General features: G+C 40.3%; 4 protein-coding genes and 1 pseudogene across 4 annotated transcripts; 2 read left to right on the top strand and 3 right to left on the bottom strand.

Annotated features, from left to right (window-relative positions):
- The first annotated feature begins 4,182 nt into the window (after nt 1–4,182).
- Nucleotides 4,183–6,816, top strand: LOC128515630 (histone H4-like). Its single transcript, XM_053489714.1, has 2 exons — nt 4,183–4,240; nt 6,503–6,816. The coding sequence occupies exons 1-2, from the start codon at nt 4,183–4,185 to the stop codon at nt 6,814–6,816; spliced, it is 372 nt and encodes a 123-aa protein (XP_053345689.1).
- Nucleotides 6,817–7,681: 865 nt separating this feature from the next.
- Nucleotides 7,682–8,065, top strand: LOC128516157 (histone H2B-like). The gene has a single exon (XM_053490466.1). It carries the CDS (start codon nt 7,688–7,690, stop codon nt 8,060–8,062), a length of 375 nt encoding a protein of 124 aa, XP_053346441.1. The 5' UTR covers nt 7,682–7,687; the 3' UTR covers nt 8,063–8,065.
- Nucleotides 8,066–11,667: 3,602 nt separating this feature from the next.
- Nucleotides 11,668–12,322, bottom strand: LOC128515631 (histone H3-like). The gene is made up of 2 exons (XM_053489715.1): nt 12,296–12,322; nt 11,668–12,132 (listed from the first exon to the last, which is right to left on the bottom strand). The coding sequence occupies exons 1-2, from the start codon at nt 12,320–12,322 to the stop codon at nt 11,725–11,727; spliced, it is 435 nt and encodes a 144-aa protein (XP_053345690.1). The 3' UTR covers nt 11,668–11,724.
- A 454-nt stretch (nt 12,323–12,776) lies between these two features.
- The window catches only part of LOC128516130 (histone H2AX-like), a 197,602-nt pseudogene continuing 187,070 nt past the window's right edge, over nt 12,777–23,308 (bottom strand).
- On the bottom strand, nt 13,912–14,550 carry LOC128516137 (histone H1-like). Its single transcript, XM_053490444.1, has one exon. It carries the CDS (start codon nt 14,533–14,535, stop codon nt 13,912–13,914), a length of 624 nt encoding a protein of 207 aa, XP_053346419.1. The 5' UTR covers nt 14,536–14,550.

The following is a 23,308-nucleotide window of genomic DNA, read 5'->3' on the forward strand; positions in this document are numbered from 1 at the left end:
TCTCGTTCCGTTGCTCGAGCTCCCGGATTTTTCATCAATACCGGTGAGGCCGAGCCAATCTCTGCCGTGCATCATTTCACACACTGCAATATCATTAACTCTGGACAATCATACACACACTCACACACCCGCATACACCATACACATTGTTTATATTTGTATATATTTTGTATATATTGGTTTTGGTGCACCTTGTTTGTTTGTTTGTTGGTTTGTTTGGTTTAATACACTTGCGCAATACCGGAAGTGTTGTATAAAAACCCGTATTTTGATTCTCGACCTCGTAGCAAAGTAACTAGTGGTTTAATTAAATCCAAGTGTTACAAGGTGACCCTGGATTTTTTAGACGTATGTGGCTTTAGCCCTCACAACGCCTGCTGTCAGTTGTTCCCTCGCCAACTTTAGCGCTGATGCATCACCTGCTCTAAATGCAGCATCCGTAGCTTTCAGCAGAGCGTTTACTTCAGCATTCAGCCAGGGCTTCTGATTAAAAAAGCAGGTAATTGTCTTGGTGGTGGTTACATCACCGTTAGGCAGAGAACAGCGCAATTTCTCATCTCAGAGTGAGCATTAATCCTCAAATGTAGCAGGTCCATTTTGTTATCCAGAGAGCGGACGTTGGCCAAGAAGAGAGTTGGAATCAGAGGTCGGCTAGCCTTTAACTGTACAGACGCTCCTGCCCGCTTTTCTCTCTTCTGTCTGCGAGCACATCGTTTCCTATTGCCCTCTGTCCCCTGCGTTTTGCTACGCCACTCCGATGTTCTCAGGAGCCGCTGTCTTCCGAGTTCAGATTTTAGTCTTGGTGGAATAAAAATAATCGAACTGTCTCTGATGTACAACAGTTCAGTTATGCTATACTTCCCTCGCATTTTCAGCACTGAAAAAGCGATATCTGTTGTATCTGGTGTGCTATCTAGAGGCTTGGTTCCGGGAGCTCGAAAAGCCGTTGCATTAGCGTGCGCCGCCATCACAAATTAGGAAATAAATATGAAAAAGAAAACAGAAGGTAAATTTAACTAAGAATAAAATAAAATATAAAATTAAAATAAAATAACATTACTGTACAGTACAAAATATTCAATATAAGAAACATATATGAAAAATATGAAAAATAAAGAAAATAAGAAACAGCTGTACTATACAGAGATATAGAATTTATGGACTTTTTGTGTGGGAATGAAGTTGAATATAAATTGAATATAAATGGAAATGAAATAAGAGAGGCCCTAGTCTACCAAGGCTCTGGAGATTCTAGAGTAACAGCAGCAGGTATTGAAGTGCGAACAGGAAGGAAGTGGAGAGCACAAGAGGGACTTGAGTTGGCAGAGTCTCAGCTGAGACACAAGGCACTTGTGGTCACAGTGGCAAAGGGGCGAGCAGGACTGGGAGCAATCCAAGTACAACAAGGCTCAGGGCAAGGCGAGACGAGACTTGGTCCTGGCCCAAGATCACCTGGAACGACATCTGGAAGGCAGAGACACAGCAGAGTGTATAGCAGAGACCATTTTACAGGCAGTGGCCAACAAGAAATATGTTGGGAGCCAGAGAAGTATTGCCTTCGTAAGGGTTGGTGAGCAGGCGCAAGCAAAGCAAAAATCAACCAGCCTCCTTTCATCTTCAGCAGACCGGGAGCTGCGGGTTGACCTGGGCAAGTAGCTCAAGTTCCCGGAATTTGTAACATCAAATTCTAACCCTCCCGAACCAGGTTGTGATGTTTCTCGTCAGGATGCTCTCTATGGTGCAGGAGTAAAAGTTCTTGAGCACCTTGGAGGGCATTCTGAAGTCTCAGCGTCTGAGGTGGTAGAGACGCTGTCGGGCTTTTTTTCACCACGGTGTTGATGTGACAGGACCGTGACAGGACCATGACAGGTCCTGTGTGATGTAAACAACTATGGTATCGATTGCTGAGCTGTAGTTGATGAAGAGCATTTTAACATAATTCCCCCTTTTAGTGTCCTCCTCCTACCCCTTTGGATGTCCGAGATTCGTTGTTTAATTTGTTGTAATAAAAAGTATGTATGACTTAATATAACATGAACACTAGAAGAAAAAAAAACCACCAAGATTTGGTGGACAATGAAATAAATAAACTCCTACTATATAAATTTTTGCTCATCAGAGACATTTCATTTATTCATCTCATTATTATCTGGACACACTTTTCTCACACATACACAATTTATTATTATTATTATTATTATTATTATTATCAATATTATTATTATTATTATTATTTTTATTTATTATTATTATTTTTTTATTATTATTATTATTTTTTTATGAATTTCTTTCATTTTTGTGATGCTGCTTTGAGACAATGACCATTTTTAAAAGCACAATATAAAAAAAATTAATTTTATCTAACTCCTGTTTTTGACTCTCACTCAACGTGACTGGGATGACTGGGATTGTTTGGCCCATTTATAAATCCACGATAATGCATATTATTTATAACCTTCTATTAGATTTTTTTTTTCTAAGGCACAAAATACCTTTTGTTTTCCCGGTCACAAATGACTAGCTGGATACATTGAAAATAAAAGCTTTAATGTACATGGGGGAAACTTGTAATGCTTGAACCATACACCGTATGAACACAGTTAAAAGTTTCTCATGTACCTCTGAAAATTATTATTATTATTATTTACTTTTTTGTTAAGTGTCCTTTAAAAATTCCAGACATTGTTATTTTTTCATTCATGTTTATGGTCAATTTAACCGAATTCCTCTTGTGCCATATCTAAGCTGAGCGGTGACGGTGTATTAGTAAGTGTTCAATCATCTTATTATCAGAACAGTTTTCAACAAAACATAACTCCACTTGACAACACAGCGTACAGCTAGACGACCAACACTGATGAGTCACTTCACATTCCTCATGGTCTCACTGATATCCTTTAGATGTTTGTGTTTGATAATTTCTCTGTTCTTTTTGTCTCGGATATATTTATAAATTACTTTATTTAATGTATTTCCCCAATTTATTTGTAAATGTTCATATTTTAAGATAAAATCACCAAATGTGCATTTATAAAATGCTTCACCTTTACACTGTTACTTGATGTACTAATTATACACTGATATGTTACAATGTTTCAACAGATATGCCATTATACATTGCGAATCATAAAGTACTACTGATACTTACGTTGGCCTTGATTTATATTTTTATCATGTCCCATGGATGCTTATTTGCAGTCCTGCGGTCAATTGTCTTTTGTTGTCTTAATTCTATTCAATTCTATAAAAATCTGTTTAAAAACAGTGTAAGCAGATATTTGTCACTGTTGTGCTGTCACTTTAAATCATGTTCTTAATATTTTGTTATTAGCTATGCAAATTATTAGCCAAAAAAGGTTTCAACTTTTAACGTTTTTTAACTTTTTTGAGAAATATTCTATAAAAATTCCATACATTAATGATTTTTCATCTATATTTCTAGTCAATCCAATTGAATTCATCTTGCGCCTTATCTCAGCTGAGTGGTGACAGTGTATTAGTAAGTGTTCAATAGTCTCATCATCAGAACAGGTTTTGGACGTAACATTACAATTCCTTTTGACAACACAGCGTACAGCCAGACGACCAACAATGATGAGCCACAACACATCCCTCATGGTCTCACTGATATCCTTTGTTTTTATGTGCTCTAGACTTTCATTTGTCATGAGATTTCTTTCAGTGACGCTGTACAGGTTAAGCAGTATAGAAAATGACTGTCTGGATTATAACTTTCCCTGGACTGGGTTGAAAGTGTACATAAATGTTTGTGGTGATCGGCTGAACAGGAGCCTTAGCTGCAGTGCTGCTCTAGGTGCCCTAAAGTTATAGTGGACTTAGAAAAGGTTAGAAAAGGTACCTAAAGGCCACAGATATGCTCTAAATCCCAGTTTTGTTTCTGTGGTCCATGTCAGTGTTTAACCTTACACTAATTATGTATGATTTATTTTCTATAAAATATAATCGCTTATTTTATATATTTTTGATGGGGGGGGGGGGATACTTCTCCTTGTACCATCATTACCAGAGAAAACGTATTACAAAATATTGTATAAAAATATTGTATTACTCCGCGGGTGGTTTTAGTCCCGCCCCCTCGCCTGGTCTCAAGTAGGTCCTTTGGAGGCGAATAAATACATGATAGCTGGCCGTTTGACAACTTAACTTTGCAAAAGCAGCACGATGTCAGGACGAGGCAAAGGCTCGGATAACCTGCTAAAAACCTTCTTAAATGATCAAAGTCAACTAACTACGTTTTCAAAAAAATATAGATCAAGAAGTCAAAGAGAGCGAAGTCAACACAGCAATTCAGCAATTAAATTTTAAAAAATCACCAGGGAAAGATGGTCTTCCTCTAGAATTCTATAACACATTTTCAACAGACATATCTAAACTGTTAACTAAGGCTTTCAATGAGGGCATTAACAAAAGTTTCATGTATGACTCCTTTTATGATGGAATATTATCCTTACTATATAAAAATGGAGACACACAAGACATTAATAATTGGAGACACTTAACTCTAATGAATGTAGACTATAAAATTTTTGCAAAAATAATCATGAATCGTATGACTGAAATATTAGATTTAATTATTTCCAAAGAGCAAACGTGTGCAATTAAAGGTAGACTCATGTGGGACAATTTAAACACCTTAAGAGAACTTGTGTATGAGAAACACGAAGCCGGTTTTTACGTGGTGGCTTTGGATCAAAGAAAAGCTTTTGATCTTATATCTAGAAAATATTTATGGGAAGTCTTAAGAATGTACAATTTCTCTGAACACTTTATAAAAATGGTTCAATGTTTGTATGCACAATCTAATATGCAAGTCAATGTCAATGGTCATCTGACGGAGTCTTTTACAATAAGGAGAGGTGTTAAACAAGGATGTCCCCTGAGTGCGGCCCTTTATGTTCTGGCAATAAGTCCATTAATTCATAAAATTCAAAGTGACGAGCGACTTGAAGGAGTAAAATTAGGGGAGAACAGAATTGTAATATCTGCTTATGCAGACGACATTACAGTTTTTATTAAATCAAAACATGACCTAGAAATAATACTCGAGCATTTTAAATCGTATGAAAAAGTCTCGGGAGCGTCATTAAATATGAATAAAACTGAATGTGTATGGATCGGAAATCCTACCAAGAAATTTAATGTCCAAATTCCAGAGACTCAACATTTAAAAGTTTTGGGAGTTTACATTGACAACGAAGGATGTGTTGAACATAATTGGGCTAAAAAAGAAAATGTAATTAAGGAAGAATTAGATGAATGGAAAATGCGGAACTTAAGTTACAAAGTGCGAATTAATATTATCAAAACCTTTATATTATCTAAAATAATGTTTTTAACATGTATCTTTCCACCACCAGATAAATGGATAAAAAAACTTAACAAAATATGCTGTAACTTCGTCTGGGACACGACCAGAGAAGTCACTAAACGAACATTGTTATTTAAGAACAGAGACCTAGGCGGATTAGGTGCCATCGATTTCGGCATCAAAACCAAAATCTCTGCTATTAAAATAATCTCGAGCGGGATCAACAGAAATGCGAAATGGATCGGAAACATCACCAATTGGAAACAAAAGAAAGGCCGCCTCAGAACTGCAGTACCCTACTATAAACTTATATTTTCGGATTTTACATATAAATATAGAGATATAAACATTGATTGGATAAATGACTCTAATAAAAAAATCTTTACTTTAATTAATGACCAAATCCATGGACAAACAATAGCATTTAAAAATCTTGAAATTGACCAAAATGCTGAATGCATAAAAAACTTACAAAATAAAAACCTCTCTGAGAACATTCGAGACACATCCTGGCTGGTGGCTGTAAGAAAACTCCCAGTAAGAGCAGTAGTCCAATGGAGCTGTTTTGTTAAGACGACCACGTGTCCCATGCCAGGATGTGAAGAGATTAAAACGCTTGAACATTTTCTCCTCGAATGTTATCGCTCTAAGGAAGTGTGGGACAAAATAAGTGACATTGGTGTAAAAATTGAAATTAATATGAAATCAGTGTTTTATGGCATTTTTAATGGAAAATACAATAAAAAAGAACGTGATGTTTTCTGGTATATAATATGTGTAACAAAGTCAAAACTTTGGAGAACACGCTCTAGGATGACCATTGATCAACAATTTGTGTCTAGTGAAAAAGTTGTTAAAAGTATTCAAATACATCTGAAAAAACAAAGGACTATAAACAAAACATTGGGGGATTCTGTTATGTGGGATGCACTGTCCTTATAGATGTGGACTCTATGAACTATAACAATTGTTAAATTTTGTTTGCAAATTTATTTATTATTATAATTATTCTTATTGTATTATTAATTATAACAATAATAATAATTGTCATTATTATTTCTTATTATTACCCTTTGACCTATTTGTCCTTTGAATGAAATTATCGTTGTGGATATTGTAATGTAATGTGATTGTCACTGTAATCATTTACAATCATTATATGCCTTTTCTCAGTAAAAAAAAAAAAAAGCAAAGGCGGGAAAGGACTCGGGAAGGGAGGCGCTAAGCGTCACCGTAAGGTTCTCCGCGATAATATCCAGGGAATCACCAAGCCCGCTATTCGCCGTTTGGCGCGCCGTGGCGGAGTAAAGCGTATTTCTGGCCTGATCTACGAAGAAACTCGCGGTGTACTTAAGGTGTTTCTGGAGAACGTCATCCGCGACGCCGTCACCTACACCGAGCATGCTAAGAGAAAGACCGTCACCGCCATGGATGTGGTGTACGCCCTGAAACGCCAGGGACGCACCCTGTACGGCTTCGGCGGTTAAACACTCCCAACAGCTAACAACGCAAACACAACGGCTCTTTTAAGAGCCATCCACATCTCCAACAAAAGAGTTTTTATTTCTTGATGTGTTGTAATTGAAGTGTAGCATTTACGATTTAGTAAACGCCATTTAAAAATGTCAGTATGAAGCGAATGAGCAAATTAGATTTTTCAGTTAGGTATTTAGTAAATAAAGTAAATCGGTGTTAGTCGGAAGTCGATGTGTTTGGGTTCTCGAGTTGTAGGAATAATTAGATATAGATTTAATTAATAATTATTATTTAAAAGCCTTCGAATACATTTAAAACACCAAAATTCAATTCAATTTTATTTGTATAGCGCTTTTAACGATTTACATCATCACAACGCAGCTTTACACAATCAAAAGAATTAAGTTTGTATGAAATGTGAATGTGTATGAATCAAAATTATATGATTGTCCCTGATGAGCAAGCCTAGGACGACGGCGACAGTGGCAAGGAAAAACTCCCTGAGATGGAAAAAAAACAAAAGACAAATGAACAAAGCATTTAAAGTTCGTGTGGTTCACACGTTTATATACACATTATATCTGCGTTCTTTTCTGTAGGTTGAACGCGTGATCTACTTAATGTCTGAATAAAATTATTGTAAAAATAAATTAACCCGCGACTCTAAAACGGCGGGAAGGGACACAAAGCGAAGCGGAGGGGGGAGGAGTAACAGGAAAAGAGTGGTGTGGTAGGAGGTCCCTCACGTGTAGAGTTTTTTAATATAGACCAATCAAAATCCGTTCTTGGCTTGTGCTTAGTTACAATGTGACCTGTACATAGAGGGCCCGCGAGGCGGAGCTGTTCATTCTTTTCTCAGTCTCGTTGAAGAAAATCAGCACCATGCCTGAGCCAGCCAAGACCGCCCCCAAGAAGGGCTCGAAGAAAGCCGTGACCAAGACCGCCGGCAAAGGAGGCAAGAAGCGCAGAAAGTCCAGGAAGGAGAGCTACGCCATCTACGTGTACAAAGTCTTGAAGCAGGTTCACCCCGACACCGGCATTTCGTCCAAGGCGATGGGAATCATGAATTCGTTCGTCAACGACATTTTCGAGCGCATTGCCGGTGAGTCCTCTCGTCTGGCTCACTACAACAAACGCTCCACCATCACTTCCAGGGAGATCCAGACCGCCGTGCGCCTGTTGCTGCCCGGTGAGTTGGCCAAGCACGCCGTGTCCGAGGGCACCAAGGCCGTGACTAAATACACCAGCTCTAAGTAAAGCGCGTCACCGCCGCCTTCATCAACACAACGGCTCTTTTAAGAGCCACCCATGTTTTCTGTCAAAGAGCGACTTTTTTTTTCTTTGCTTCTCAACGTATGTGTGGTAGAAAAAGTTGTTACTCATTTAAACTCGTTTTTGTGATAACACGTTTGAGCGGGTTTCATAGCAGCATCTGGTAAAGAAAATTGTAGTTTCACTGATCAAAATGGGTTTAGTCACTAACTACATCAATGGGAGATTTACCTTTTTGAGTCGATAGAAAGTTATCTCTCAGAAATATAATTAACTCAGCCCGCAACCAAAGGTGGGTATTAATGAGTTGCATTCACTTTTTACTTCTATTTGAGTAATATTACAGTGGTGTTCAGAATAATAGCTTGTTGAAAAAAAGTGAGTAAAGCTCCATATCCATATAATAACTTTTAATTTAAATCACATTAATGCATTGGACACCCTGCACGTTTTATTCTGGATCAGAACATAAAGAAAAATGTGAAATGTATTATCAGTTTAATGTAAGTAAAGAAAAACAAATATTAGCCTGTTCAAAGTAATGGCAGTGTCATCACTCATCTTTATACAGTAATGAATCTACCGTTTAAACAAAAATGCTTGAAGTTTAATCTTCCTTGTGCATCTCTGAAATAATATTTAGTTGTATAACCTGCTTTCTGAGAACTGCTTCACATCTGTGACAATCGTACTACACGCCACAATTCCTCTGAATTTCTTGGTTTTCCCTCAGAAACAGCATTTTTTAATGTCAGCCCACAAGTTTTCTATTAGATTAAGGTCTGGGGATCGGGCTGGACACTCCATAACGTCAATCCTGTTGGTCTGGAACCAAGATGATGCTGGCTTCGGCATAAGGCAACATGACCTCTTTAAGTATTCTGATGGACTCAAATTGATCCGTGATAAATAGGCCCAGCACCATAGTACAAGAAGCTTCCCCATATCATGATGCTTGTGCCTCCATGCTTCACCGTCTTCACCGTGTACTGTGGCCTAAATTCAGTGTTTGGGGCCTGACAAACTGTCTGCGGCCTCTAGACCCAAAAAGGACAATCTTGCTTTTATCAGTCCACAAAATATTGCACTATTTGTGGTGGCCTGTTGTTTTTCACAATGTAGTGGAGCCTGTGTTGACCCTTTTCCTAAGACTAATTCCCTTAAATTTTATGTAAAACCAACTGCTAGAAACCTGAGTGTTTTATTGGACAGCGGATTTTAAACCGAATTGACTAATTAACAAATTAATTCTGTTGTCAAAGGTAGCTTATTTAGTTTAGGCTCTTGTCCAAGGCCAACCCAACCCATTAATTTTTATTCCTGGACCTGGGTTAAGAACCCTTCAACACATTATTAAAACACAAAAGAGAAATGAACCTCAAAATAAAATGAACGCATTTACAATTTCCATCCAGCACCTTCCCTGATGGCCATATTCCAGGACTCTGTGAAAGTATGAAAGACTGGTTCTGGGACTTTGAGGAATCATTTTCATACATGAACTGTGTGTGTGTGTGTGTGTGTGTGTGTGTGTGTGTGTGCGCGCGCGTGTGTGTGTGTGCGCGCGCGTGTGTGAGAGTGAGTGAGAGAGAGAGAGAGAGAGAGACACACACACCTACTACTTTATGCACAATGTGAAGGTGAACAAATTGAGCCATTCTGCTGAAATAGCCTTAACATTCAAATGCATATACCAGCACAGAGTGTCTCAATACAACCGCACTAAACACCTTAAAATATATTATTTAAATGATTTAATTGAAGTAAGGTCATTCTGTTTGGTGGTGGAAAAATAGCAACAAGAGTACTATTAAACTAGTTATCATGTACAGAGAAACAACTATCATGCAAGTTTTGAAGAACAAGTTTTAAATATTCTCTATTATTTTAGCATACTTTATTATTATTATTATTAGATTTATTACAGAACACACAAAAGTCTTAATTTCAAATGCTTGTGTACGTTTGTCAAGACAGACTTTATTACGTGTATATCCGACCACCAAATGAATCTATACACAAGGTTTAAGTGACTAATTGACTCCTGAAACCTTCTTTTATTTGTATTTTATTATCTAACATATAGATACATGGGCGGTATTCCAGAAAGCAGGTTATGTGACATACCCGGATCAGTTTGAAGTTAAGTTAGTGGATAACCTCAATTTTTGGTTCCAAAAACGGAGGTAACTTTCTGGGTATGTATGTAACCATAGCAACTTACTCTTTTATGTTCCAGGGTAAGTTTGTTTCAGAAGGTTATTCAGCATGGCGCGCCCTTTTGATGATGATCCCATGGACGTGGAGGCACAAATTATATGACGTTTTTTTTCGCCGGGAGAGAATTTTATAAGACCACATATGAATGTTTTTTAAATTTTCTAATAATTATTTGAAAGAGCATTATTGGGTTTTAATAGAATCGTTAATTTACTTAACACAATGAAACATATTGCAAATGTCACAAACGGCGGGTCTGCGCTAAGAAAACATTCTGTACATAGCACTTTTTTTGCGTCAGGGCATTTTTTTGTACAATGTGGAGCATGTAATGCAGAGCATGTGGGAAAGGCAACTGTATGTCTGGCACCTAAACACTTCTTCCACACGTTGGTACAGTTCCCTGTCCATAAACCTCTCCGTGTTATTAAAGAGGAATTCCACAGAGTGGCAGGTTTGTCCTTTATACTGTAGTAAAATCGATGACGCATATTTAATATGTAGTCATACTATTTATATACATCTATTCATCCTGCATACACACACTTGATCCTTCCATACTGTATATGACATTCTATTTCAGGGTTTCCTGATTGGGTGCGTTGATGGCATCCACATTCCTATTAAAGCTCCTTCAATAAATGAGGTAGACTATGTTAATAGGAAATCTATTTATAGTATCATTGTGCAGGTAACAACTTAATTTTGTGTGCTTAATTTTTTGCCTTGGTAAAATCATTAAACTCATTACTTTTTTAATATGTGACGCAACTCACAATATTACTAATGATGATGCAAAATGGCCAGGATCTGTGCATGATGGCAGAATTTTCCACAAGTCATCATTATGCCAGACATTTCAGCAGGGTATGTTTTGCTCTATACAATGTTTTTTATTTTAATGAAATATATGATATATATAGTACACTTAAATTATTACAGGACAGTACAATGGTTACTTGCTGGGGAACAAAGGATACCCTTGTCTGCCCTATTTAATGACACCCTATCCTGAACCTAAAAATGTCTATGTACACGCACTAACTCTGGGTCATTAACTCTAAACTTTGCCGATTTTACGAGTCAAAATGGAAAATCAAAGTGAAAAAATAAGCGCCATACTTCAAAGAGATTTTAATGCGCGCATATGAGGAATTCAAGCCCGGCTAAAGAGAGAGAGTTGGCTTAATTGTCAAAAAATAACGTATGCGGGTTTGGGGTTAATCAACCCAGAGGTTAATATTAACCAAATGGTAAGTTAACCAAGCTTTCTGGAATACCCCCATGATCTTTTGTGTAAGCTTCTCACTGCAGCCAATTTGTGTATGAAAATGTGTACAAACACAAATCTGGAAAACGCCGACTTTTTTGAAACAATTAAGCGGCTCTTAAAAGAGCCTTTGTGTAGATTAGACGGAGTTTGATGTTTAAGCGCGCTCTCCGCGAATACGGCGGGCCAGCTGAATGTCCTTGGGCATGATGGTCACTCTCTTGGCGTGAATAGCGCACAGGTTGGTGTCTTCGAACAGACCGACCAGATAGGCCTCGCTCGCCTCCTGCAGGGCCATGACAGCCGAGCTCTGAAAGCGCAGATCGGTCTTAAAGTCCTGAGCGATTTCTCTCACCAGACGCTGGAACGGCAGCTTACGGATGAGCAGCTCGGTAGACTTCTGATAACGGCGAATCTCCCTCAGAGCCACAGTGCCGGGCCTGTAGCGGTGAGGCTTCTTCACTCCGCCGGTAGCCGGCGCGCTCTTACGGGCGGCTTTAGTGGCGAGCTGCTTCCTAGGCGCCTTACCACCGGTTGATTTACGCGCGGTCTGCTTGGTTCTTGCCTAACGCTCGGCTGCGCTGATTGGGCGTTTCGAAAGCACCGCTTGTCATTGGTTCCAACGCGTTGCGTCACTCTGTAACGTAACGAGGCTTCACTTTTATTGGCTCCTCTTCTCCCACCGACTCGGTTTGAAACTTATTACCTTAACCAAAAACTACATTTACAGTAAGGGTCTGTTTTAAGTAAAGCATCACATACCTTATAGGTCGGAAGAACTCAAAGGGAGAAAATGAACTAAATCTTTACATGTATTCATTCCATAAACGTCTCCAGAAAAACGTGTGTACAGCACTGCAGTTCAAAATATTACTGTCTGCCGAACACAACTCTCACATGGCCAGTATATAGTGTCGCACACAATTAAATCTTGACTCTTCCGTGACTGGAGAATATTGGTTTCACTCTGAAAATACTATTCCGGTCTCATATTCTTAAACATATTCCTGCTCAACTAAAAAGAAAAAAAACATTCACATTTATTTTGACTGAATGTTTAAATTGATCTAACTGATACTGTAGAATTAATGATCTCTTATTACAAAATATTTATAATTCATATTTGTATAGTGTTTATGAACTGAAAACGCCCTTTTAAAGGAAAATGGGTGGCTCTTAAAAGAGCCTTTGGATACTGAAACGCAGCAGTGAATGAAATTACTTGGTCTTGGCCGGCTTCTCGGTCTTCTTGGGCAGAAGCACAGCCTGGATGTTGGGCAGCACACCACCCTGAGCGATGGTCACTCCGCCGAGCAGTTTGTTCAGCTCCTCATCGTTACGCACAGCGAGCTGCAGGTGCCGGGGAATGATACGGGTCTTCTTGTTGTCGCGGGCGGCGTTACCAGCCAGCTCCAGGATCTCAGCAGTCAGATACTCCAGCACAGCGGCCAAGTAGACCGGAGCGCCGGCACCAACGCGCTCAGCGTAGTTCCCTTTACGGAGAAGCCTGTGGACTCGGCCCACGGGGAACTGCAATCCGGCTCGGGATGAGCGAGTCTTAGCCTTAGCACGAGCCTTTCCACCGGTTTTGCCTCTTCCAGACATGATTTACTACGTTAACGTATTCGAACAGGAAACGTAAGCAATCATTCTCTAGCGCTCTCTAATATAGCCTAAACTGCTGCATCCTCATTGGCTGCAATCGTTGTGACAAACCAGCCAATCACTAACACGCCTTTGAATTCCGACTTCTCTCCAACCCCGCCCCTGTCTCATCAAAAGATAACAGATTAATTTCTGTCCAGCCCGTTTTGCCTAATGACACACACTAAAATACCCAGTGCTGATTTAACACTTTTAGACTTTGAGTCCAACTAGACTAATATAAACACTGCTTGGTGTTAATTTAACACTCCAATTGGTAATTAGGCACCGGGGAATTGGCTGTGCACTTCATTTCTACTTAACAGTTTGATCAGGGACTATCTGACCATTTTGATTCATACACATTCAAATTCTTTTGATTGTGTAAAGCTGCTTTGGGACAATGCCAATTGTTAAAAGCGCTATACAAATAAAATTGAATTGAAATAGAATTGAATCAAAAACCTCGTATACTTCCGGCTAACATGCATTTCAATACTCTTACATGACTAGATTGAAGTGTAAACTTTAACAAATTCTCGAAATCATAAGACTCCATAGAATCTTATAGTATTAAATAACATGGTTATTCTATTCATGTAGTTTGACAAAAGTGGATTATTGCTCATTTAGCGACAACGTGGGTGGCTCTTAAAAGAGCCGTTTAGGGGGAAATATGAAAGAAATAAACTTAATATGTTTATTTCTTTTTAGGAGCTGCCTTTTTCGCCTTGGGCGCTTTAGGCTTGGCAGCTTTGGATGCTTTGGGCTTGGCAGTCTTGGGTTTCACCGCCTTCGTGGGGCTCTTTGCTGCCTTTTTAGGGGTCGCAGGCTTTTTCGCCTTCTTGGGGCTCTTGGTGGCTTTCTTGGCGGCAGCGGCGGGTTTCTTTGCCTTCTTAGGAGACTTCTTGGCGGCGGCGGCGGGTTTCTTGGCTGCTACCTTCTTGGGCTTCTTCGCTGCTGCGGGCTTTTTGGCGGCCGGCTTCTTCGCTTTGGGTACGGTTTTCTTGGCTTCGGTCTGCTTCTTGTTCAGCTTGAAAGAGCCAGACGCGCCGATGCCTTTTGTCTGAACCAAAACCGCTTTTTTCACCAGATTGTTGACGGCGAGCTTGACGCGGGACTTGTTCTTCTCCACATCGTATCCACCGGCAGCCAGAGCTTTCTTCAGGGCAGCGAGAGACACGCCATTCCTCTCCTTGGACGCGGAAACCGCTTTGACGATCAGCTCGCCGACGCTGGGCCCGGCTTTCTTTGGTCGCGAAGCTGCTTTCTTCTTGGGCGCTTTGGCCGGCGCGGCGGCGGGCGCGGGAGCCACTTCTGCCATCTCTCTCTCTCTCTCTCTCTCTCTCTCAGGGATCTAAGTAGAATAAACGAGTGTAACGCTGAGCGCGCAGTAAAACACTGGAACCTCCCTCCCCTCTGATCTTAAAGCACATATGAGAGCGGTGTAGACTCAACCAGGCAGCCGCTGAATGACTGCGCTTCCGTCACACGATAGCGAGTGTGTTTTCTCCGGACATTTCTCTGCGAATATCCGAGTCCTGACTGCAGATCTCAACCGTTCAAGCACACGTTTAGTGAGAAAGGCCTTTCCTCTTTCTTCCGAGGCCCGACACGGTCGGTTAGACAGCCGCACTCTCGCGCAGCAGCCATAAACGTGCGCCGCGCGCCTGCAGCTCGAGCCGGCGGACTGCGCATTTCGTTACAGGTCGCACCGCTGTAAGAACTCTGGTCCGAACTGAAGGCGAGTCCTGTCAGTGAGCTCGATGTGTGAGCACTGGCCGAGCGCTGTATGTGGGATATGAAACAGAGCTTGTTTTGGCCTGTGTAAAGCACAGCTCAGGAAGACAGGTTGAGAGAGCGAGTGTATGTGAGTGTGTGTCAGGTGTGGGGGAGGTTTTGTTTATTTGTTTATTTGTTAGCACTCATCTAAGAAATGTCCCTCACTATTCCATCCTATGATCACATGGTGGATCTTCAGTTAGTAAAGTGATCCACTGTTGCACGTGACTGTGTCCTGTTTATCACATATTTTGAATTTCTTGTCGACATATGAAGCTTGACATCAAACTACAATCACAATATGATGAAAATGATAAAATACGTGTAAATACGTAATGTACTCACAGTGTTATTCTTTCCAGTGAGGGTGATGGTGGTGATGTCACTGATTATATCGACCAATTTCTCACAGTTTCCCCAAATGACAGGATGGACATCAGTTTTAGGGACATATACAAAATGTTTACAATGTTTTTTTCACTGAACTAGACAGAGACAGACACACTGTATTTGAAATGAAATATTAGATTTGTAAATTTTCATAAACGTCAAAGGCAAACAGAAAATATTTCTAGCTCCAACTTCCACAGCTGCTCCATCAATGTGTAAACTGTAAAAAATACCTGTAAAAAACGGGGATTTTCCAACAGTAAGGCACTGTTATTCAAAAATACAGTTGAATACTGTGAATGCAAACCCTTTTTGGAAAAAAAACTTTTAATTGCAAACTACTGTTTAATTCTACGGTAAAGAACAGTATTTTTTAAGTCTAGTCACATGTCCGATGCTGTTGCTGACGCACACAACTCCTTAGAAGAGATTCCTGCAGGTTGAATCTAAACAAGATCATCAAATCTAGCCTCATCTTTTCACCTGGTGTACGTGAATGTTAAAGAACGAAGGAGGAAGAGTTTTAGAACGCAACAATTTTGTGGTTTGTCCCGACTATAAACTTATCGGCTGAAGCTGAACTGGTCAAGATAAACGGCATTCCCGCACGGTGTTTTCCTCCTTGGTTGAGGTAAATGCAATTTTATTATTTACGTTGTTACACTGTACTAGCCTTTATTATATTATTTGCTAATAATTATTGTTATTTTGCTATTGGAATTTGCTGACTGCAGGAGAAAATGTTCATTTGCGAAATTTGCAATAAAACCAGCAGCAATTCCTTTACCCATGTGAGGCACATGCGGATGCATATATTTTTGCCTAATGCAACGTTTAAGTGCGGTTTTCCTTAGTGCACAAGAGTTTTTTTTAAGTTTTCAGCGGTCAAGTGTCACACATATGGTCATAAATTTGGAAAAAATAAGACTAAACTGGATAAAACAGATGATTTAACGTGTCACGTTGACTTTTGCAGCTCGACGTGTGAGGATATCCGGGGTCTAATCTTACACCTGAAAAACCACATTACTGAAGGTAAGACTGTTACATGCCCTTTCAGAAGGTGTAACCAAAAATTTACAGTCAAGTCTACATTCACATCACATGCCTCAAGAAAGCATAAACACTGTTCTAATGAAAGTTTACTCGACTCAGGTGCAAATCCTGCCGGTACTAGTGATGGTAATAATACAAGTTGTGATATGCAAACTGACGATTTTAGTTTAGAAGAAATGGATGTGTGCCCAGAAAAGGAAGATGAAGGAGAATTTATAAGACATTTAGCCTTGTTTTATTTGAAACTTCAATCTAAATTGCTCCTTCCATCCTCTACTATTCAAACAATCATTGAGCACTATCAGGAAATACATGAGATAAATCAGTCACACCTAATTTTCAAACTTGTAGATAAATTAACATTGCTTGGACTAACTAAAGCTGACATAAACACTGTGATTGATACCATGAAATCTCCACAGGGCTTGTAATACTCATGCACTTAAAACTGACCATAAGAGAAAAACTTTTTTCAAAAATAACTTCAGTTATGTAGAGCCAGAATCCATTTGTCTTGGTAAAAATGAGTCGGGCAACGAATGTTTTGTGCAATATATTCCTGTAAAAAACACGATTGTGTCTCTTTTGTCCTCAGAGTCAGTGAGAGACCAGCTACAGCAAATACAAACTAGAGGTCAGCCTAATAATATTTTTCAGGATTTATGGGATGGTACAAACATAAAAAAGAACTTGCTATTCAAGCACACATCATCTTCAATCGGCATAATCCTTTATCAGGATGCCTTTGAAGTAGTAAACCCCCTAGGGTCAGGGAGGAAAAAGCACAAGATTTTAGCCATGTATCTGACACTTGCAAATATTTTGCCACACAACAGATTGAGTCTTGATCAGATGCAACTTGTGCTGTTATGTCGAGAACAAGACAGAATCTAGTGTTTGGCTCTCTGGTGAATGATTTAAAGGATTTTGAGACAAATGGAGTAACATTGCCAGATGGCCAGCTTTTCAAAGGAACCATTTATGCAATTTCAGGTGACAATTTGGGTTCACACAATATTGGGGGCTTCACAGAAAATTTTACATTTACATTTACATTTAGGCATTTGGCAGACGCTCTTATACAGAGCGACTTACATTTTTATCTCATTATACATCTGAGCAGTTGAGGGTTAAGGGCCTTGCTCAAGAGCCCAACAGTGGCAACTCAGTGGTTGTGGGGTTTGAACCTGGGATCTTCCGAACCGTAATTTGAGCAGAAGCTCACATTTTTGCAGGTATTGTGAGATTAATCGGGAAGCATTTCTGGCAGACCCTCTGGCCAAGGGCCCTGACCGCACGCCAGAGTCATTTCAGAAACATGTTGAGGCCCTAAGTTGTAATGTAGAATCACGTGACTGTGGTGGTGTTAAATTTGACTTCATCTTCAATGAGCTCACATATTTTCATGTATGTCAGCCCGGATTACCTCCTTGCCTTGGTCATGACCTTTTTGAGGGCATTGTTTCAACTGATTTGGCGTTATACCTCAACCACCTTGTGTCAAAAGAGAAAAACTTCACTTATTTTCAATTGAATCAGCGCATAAATCATTTTAAATATTTAGGCAATGATGCTAACAACAAACCATCTGAGGTTAACCCTGGGGCTGGAAAACTCATACATTTACATTTACATTTACGCATTTGGCAGACGCTCTTATCCAGAGCAACTTACAAAAAGTGCTTTAATGTTTACAACATTGGATACATACTTACACTGGGTTAACTAGGTTAATAACTAAGTACCATTAGTCCAACACATCTGAGTTTTTTTTTTTTTTTTTTTTGGGTTAGTCCAAGTACTGGAGAAACAGATGCGTCTTGAGTCGTATAAAGATAGTCAAAGTCTCTGATGTACGGACATCTAGAGGAAGTTCATTCCACCACCTAGGTGCCAGAACAGAAAAGAGCCTGGATGAATGCCGCCCTCGATCCCTGAGAGATGGTGGGATGAGGCGAGCAGTGCTGGAGGATCGGAGGGAACGTGGTGCAGTTCGTGGTGTAATTAGCGCAGAGAGGTAAGTGGGTGCTGGGCCATTTTTAGCTTTGTAGGCAAGCATCAGTGTTTTGAATTTGATGCGGGCAGCTACAGGAAGCCAGTGCAGGGAGCGGAGGAGTGGGGTGGTGTGGGAAAACTTGGGAAGGTTAAAAACGAGTCGTGCTGCTGCATTCTGGATCAGTTGCAGAGGACGAATCGTGGACAAAGGCAGGCCTGCCAGGAGTGAGTTGCAGTAGTCCAGTCTTGAAATAACAAGGGACTGAACAAGCACCTGAGTAGCCTGTGAAGAAAGAAATGGGCGAATTCTTCTGATATTGTAAAGAAGAAATCGACAAGAGCGAGTAAGGTTAGCGATGTGTGGGGAAAATGACAGATGATTGTCCACGGTTACCCCGAGATTGCGGGCAGTGGTTGAGGGAGTGATTTGGTTGTTGTCCATGGATATCACAAGGTCTTGACCTGGAGATGAGTCACAAGGAATAAACAACAGTTCGGTTTTACTGAGATTGAGCTTCAGTTGATGAGCAGCCATCCAAAATGAGATGTCTGCCAGACATGCTGAGATCCGGGTGGAAACCTGAGTGTCAGAGGGAGGAAAGGAAAGAACAAGTTGGGTGTCGTCTGCATAACAGTGGTATGAGAATCCATGCGATAATATGACCTTACCAAGAGACCGGGTATAGAGGGAGAACAGAAGAGGACCAAGTACTGAGCCCTGCGGGACACCAGTAGAGAGTCTACGTGGGGCAGATGTAGATCCCCTCCATGTTACCTCATATGACCTATCTTTTAGGTAAGAAGCAAACCATTGCCACGCTGTTCCACAAATTCCAAGGCTTGTAAGAGTAGATAATAGAATCTTGTGGTTCACGGTGTCAAATGCAGCTGACAGGTCCAGGAGGATGAGGACAGATGAAAGTTTAGCAGATCTAGCAGCATGGAGCTTCTCAGTGACTGACAGAAGGGCAGTCTCTGTGGAATGTGCCACTTTGAATCCAGATTGGTTAAAGAGACATTTGATTATAAACCGTTCTTTCAAGAATTTTGGAAATAAAAGAGAGCAGTGATACCGGGCGATAGTTGTTAACTTCTGATGGGTCCAGGCAGGGTTTCTTGAGGATGGGAATAACCCTCGCCTTCTTAAATGCGGCAGGAACATGACCAGATGATATGGATTGGTTGATGATGGCTGTGGTGAAGGGAAGGAGGTCTCGTGAGATGGCCTGGAGCATTGTGGAAGGGATTGGGTCTAATGAACAGGTGGTGGGGTTAGATGACGAGATGATCTGTTGAATCTCGTCAGATGACAAGTTGGAAAATTCTACTAAAGGAGGGAAGGAAAGGTCCTGAGGTTCTGCCGTAGGAGTTTGGTTGAGAGCGAAGGACTGGCGGATTGCTGCAATCTTCCCATCGTAGAATGTGGCAAAATCGTCAGCAGTCAGAGAGGAAGGGGCAGGAGGAGTCGGTGGGTTGAGTAGTGAGGAGAAGATGTTGTGGAGTTTGCCAGGATCATGTGCAGACGCTTCCAACTTTTGTCTGAAGAAGGTAGTTTTGGCAGAAGTCACATCACATGAGAATTTTGAAAGAAGAGTCTGGTAAGAGATGAGATCTGCATCAAGCTGTGATTTCTTCCATCTTCTTTCTGCAGTTCTTAATTCTCTCCTGTTGTTGCGCAGTACATCAGATAGCCAAGGAGCAGGACAAGACGTCTTCCTTGGTTTAGATGACAGCGGGCAAAGGAGATCTATGGATGAGGAGAGAGAGGAGAGGAAAGTTTCAGTCGCAGTCTCTAGTGGTAAAGAGGAGAAGGAGTCTGGGTCTGGGAGAAATGATAGGGTGTATAAAGACACAGAGGAAGGGGAGACAGAGTGAAGGTTTTTGCGGGTAAAAGAGACATTTTGGTGGTTAGGTTTACATAGAATGGGAAGGGTTATGGTGAAGGATACCAGGTAATGATCAGATTTATGAAGAGGAATAGTAGTGATATCTGTGACTGGGGAAGGGCGGCAGAAAACAAGGTCGAGAGAATTCCCTGCCTTGTGTGTAGGAGGGCAGCTGTTTAGGGTTAAAGAGAAGGAGTTAAGGAGAGGAAGAAGGAAAGAGGATTGGAGTTTATCAGATGGAAGGTTGAAATCTCCTAGAACAGTGAGAGGAGTGTTAGCAGAAGGAAAAAGACTAAGAAGTATGTCCATTTCATCTAGAAAGTTTCCTAGAGAGCCAGGAGGACGGTAAATAACTAAGATGTGGAGGTTAATTGGAGAGGTTACCTTAACTGCATGAAATTCAAATGATGAAAAACTGAGATGAGACAGGGTGATGGGCGAGAAGGACCATCTCTTGGACAACAGGAGACCCGTACCACCACCTCTGCCAGTTTCTCGTGGAGTGTGAGAGAATACATAGGCAGAGGATAGGGCAGCCGGTGTAGCTGAGTTCTGAGGAGATATCCAGGTCTCAGTTAGTGCCAGAAAGTCAAAAGAGTAATGAGTAGCTAGGGCAGAGATAAAGTCTGCTTTCTTTACAGCAGATTGGCAGTTCCAGAGCCCACCTACCACCAGTGCAGGACAATGAGACAGTACTGGAGGGTAGATGAGGTTTCTGGGAGATCTGCCTCTGCTGTGTGAGTAAAAGCATCTTGGTCTGTGAGAACTGACAGAGATAGTTTGAAGACACATGCTAGACTGAGGTAACTGTCTATAAAAACTTGTAACTTCTTGGCAAACAAGAGTTTAAATCAATTCTCTGTGCACTACCTTTGTTGCAGGATATTCTTATTAACCGCTACAGACACACCTTCAATATATGTAGCTAAGCCCTGCCCACAATTCACACCTTAAGGAAGCCTGAAACTACTCTTGATTAATTACCTGAGAACTAACTGCTTTAGACCTACTTCAATCACACTGCAATCAACACTACCAAACAGCAAAAACTAGGTACAGTATACAGTATGAACTAATTGTGTTTTCAAAAACAGTACAAAAGTTAAAAACCTACCTTACCAGTGGAGAAGAATCCAATTTAGAAAACTAAAGCACACTTCTTCGAATATGCAGTTCGAATATGCAGTTCACAACTCTTCGAATATGCAGTTCAAAATTGGTGTTTCCTACGAATGTTGCCAGTATTAATTGGTGATAAAATAAAATGTCCTGAAGATAGTGTGGCATGGCAACTTATCTTACAGCTAAGAGAAATTGTAGAGCTTGTTTGTGCACCAGCAATTTCCACAGGTCAGGTAGCCTATTTACGAGTTCTGATAGATGAATATTTGCATACCAGAACACAGAGTTTTGGGGAACATCCACTTAAGCCTAAGCATCACTACTTAAGTCATTATCCAGAACTTATCACTCAGTTTGGGCCACTCATCCGTTTATGCACATTAAGGTTTGAAAGTAAGCATACTTACTTCAAACAATGTGCAAGAAAGCTTCATAATTTCAAAAACCTCTGCAGAACTCTTGCCGAAAGACATCAACTTTTACAATCTTTTCTAAGTGCTGGGACACTGTTCCCACCCTCTGTTGTAGTAGAGAAGGGAACTGAATTCATTGCTGGAGACTACAATGCCAAGATAATACGGTCAGTTGCTCATCTGAACTTTGATCCTCTTCAAACACTTATTACTCATAGCGTGACTGTAAAAGGGACAACTTATAAGAGCAACATGTTTGTGGTGATAGGCCATAATGATGACGGACTTATAGTAGGACAAATCAAAAAGGCTGTCATTCATAAGAATTCAGCTGTGTATTTTATCACTGAGGTATATCAGGCTGTTCGTCAACCTTACAGTAACACTTATTGCACTACACCAGTGCAGGAGGCCTATTACTGTGTCAGTCAATCAGAGCTTCTTGATTCTTACTCACTGCCTAAATATTCAGTTTGTGGCATGTCTTTGGTAACTCTTCACCACTCTGTCCCCACATTTTAGATTCCTTTCCTACATGTCAATCCATAACGAGATAAAGGCTATTGTCCTCAGGGCTTTGCCCAGTCTGACTGAGGAGATTCGGGAACATGTCATCACTTCACTTGAACGCTCAGGTGTGGAATCAATAGAAGACCTCATATATGTACAACAGGAAGATCTCAAAGATGTCTTGCCTGTTATACAGCAAAGAAAACTTTTGGAGGCATTCAAACTTGGTAATTTTTTGTTTCCATTTGTAATAATAATAATAATCCTTAATATTATTATTTGTTTTGCTGTGTATGTTTTATATGTATATGTTTTTTTATCGTCAAAGAGATGCTTACCATTGATTTTTTATCATTCAAATTTCATTGTTATACTAAAAGAAAAAAGTAACCTACATCTTGGTAGAAAATTGGATTTGCTTTTAAAAAAATAAAAGTATTTCAATTTTATGTGTTTCAGAAACTACACAAGTCACACTTGTATCTGTTGACTCATCTGGCAATTTTTGGAGATCAAGTATGTCTTCACTCTCCAGTCCACAGCCCTGCACATCTTCAAGCTTAAGCTCATGCTCTTTACGCGCATCAACACTTTGTACTTTAAGCAAGGAAAGCCAATCAGCCAACATATCCAGTAAGTGGTATGAAAATTTTGAGATTCCTTGGAATAAAATGCCTGTGGAAGTCCAGTCAGCTATTGCCAATGGCAAGCGTCCTGCTCCTGACAAGCGGCGCCAGATGATACGTATCCTAGCTGATGAAATCAGGAAATATGAGAGTAACCCCACACGCAATGAATGTCTCATTATCTGCCGCAACATTGTTAAACATTTCCCCAACAGTTTTGCAGATATGACACCGAGTGGTGTCATCATTGGTGGTGGATTTACTTCATTGCTTTGTCAATTAAAAACAAGAATTGAGAACATGAACCGTTCAGGGAC

The sequence above is a fragment of the Clarias gariepinus genome, chromosome 28 (assembly GCF_024256425.1).
Source record: "Clarias gariepinus isolate MV-2021 ecotype Netherlands chromosome 28, CGAR_prim_01v2, whole genome shotgun sequence".
In the NCBI taxonomy this organism is placed as follows: domain Eukaryota; kingdom Metazoa; phylum Chordata; class Actinopteri; order Siluriformes; family Clariidae; genus Clarias; species Clarias gariepinus.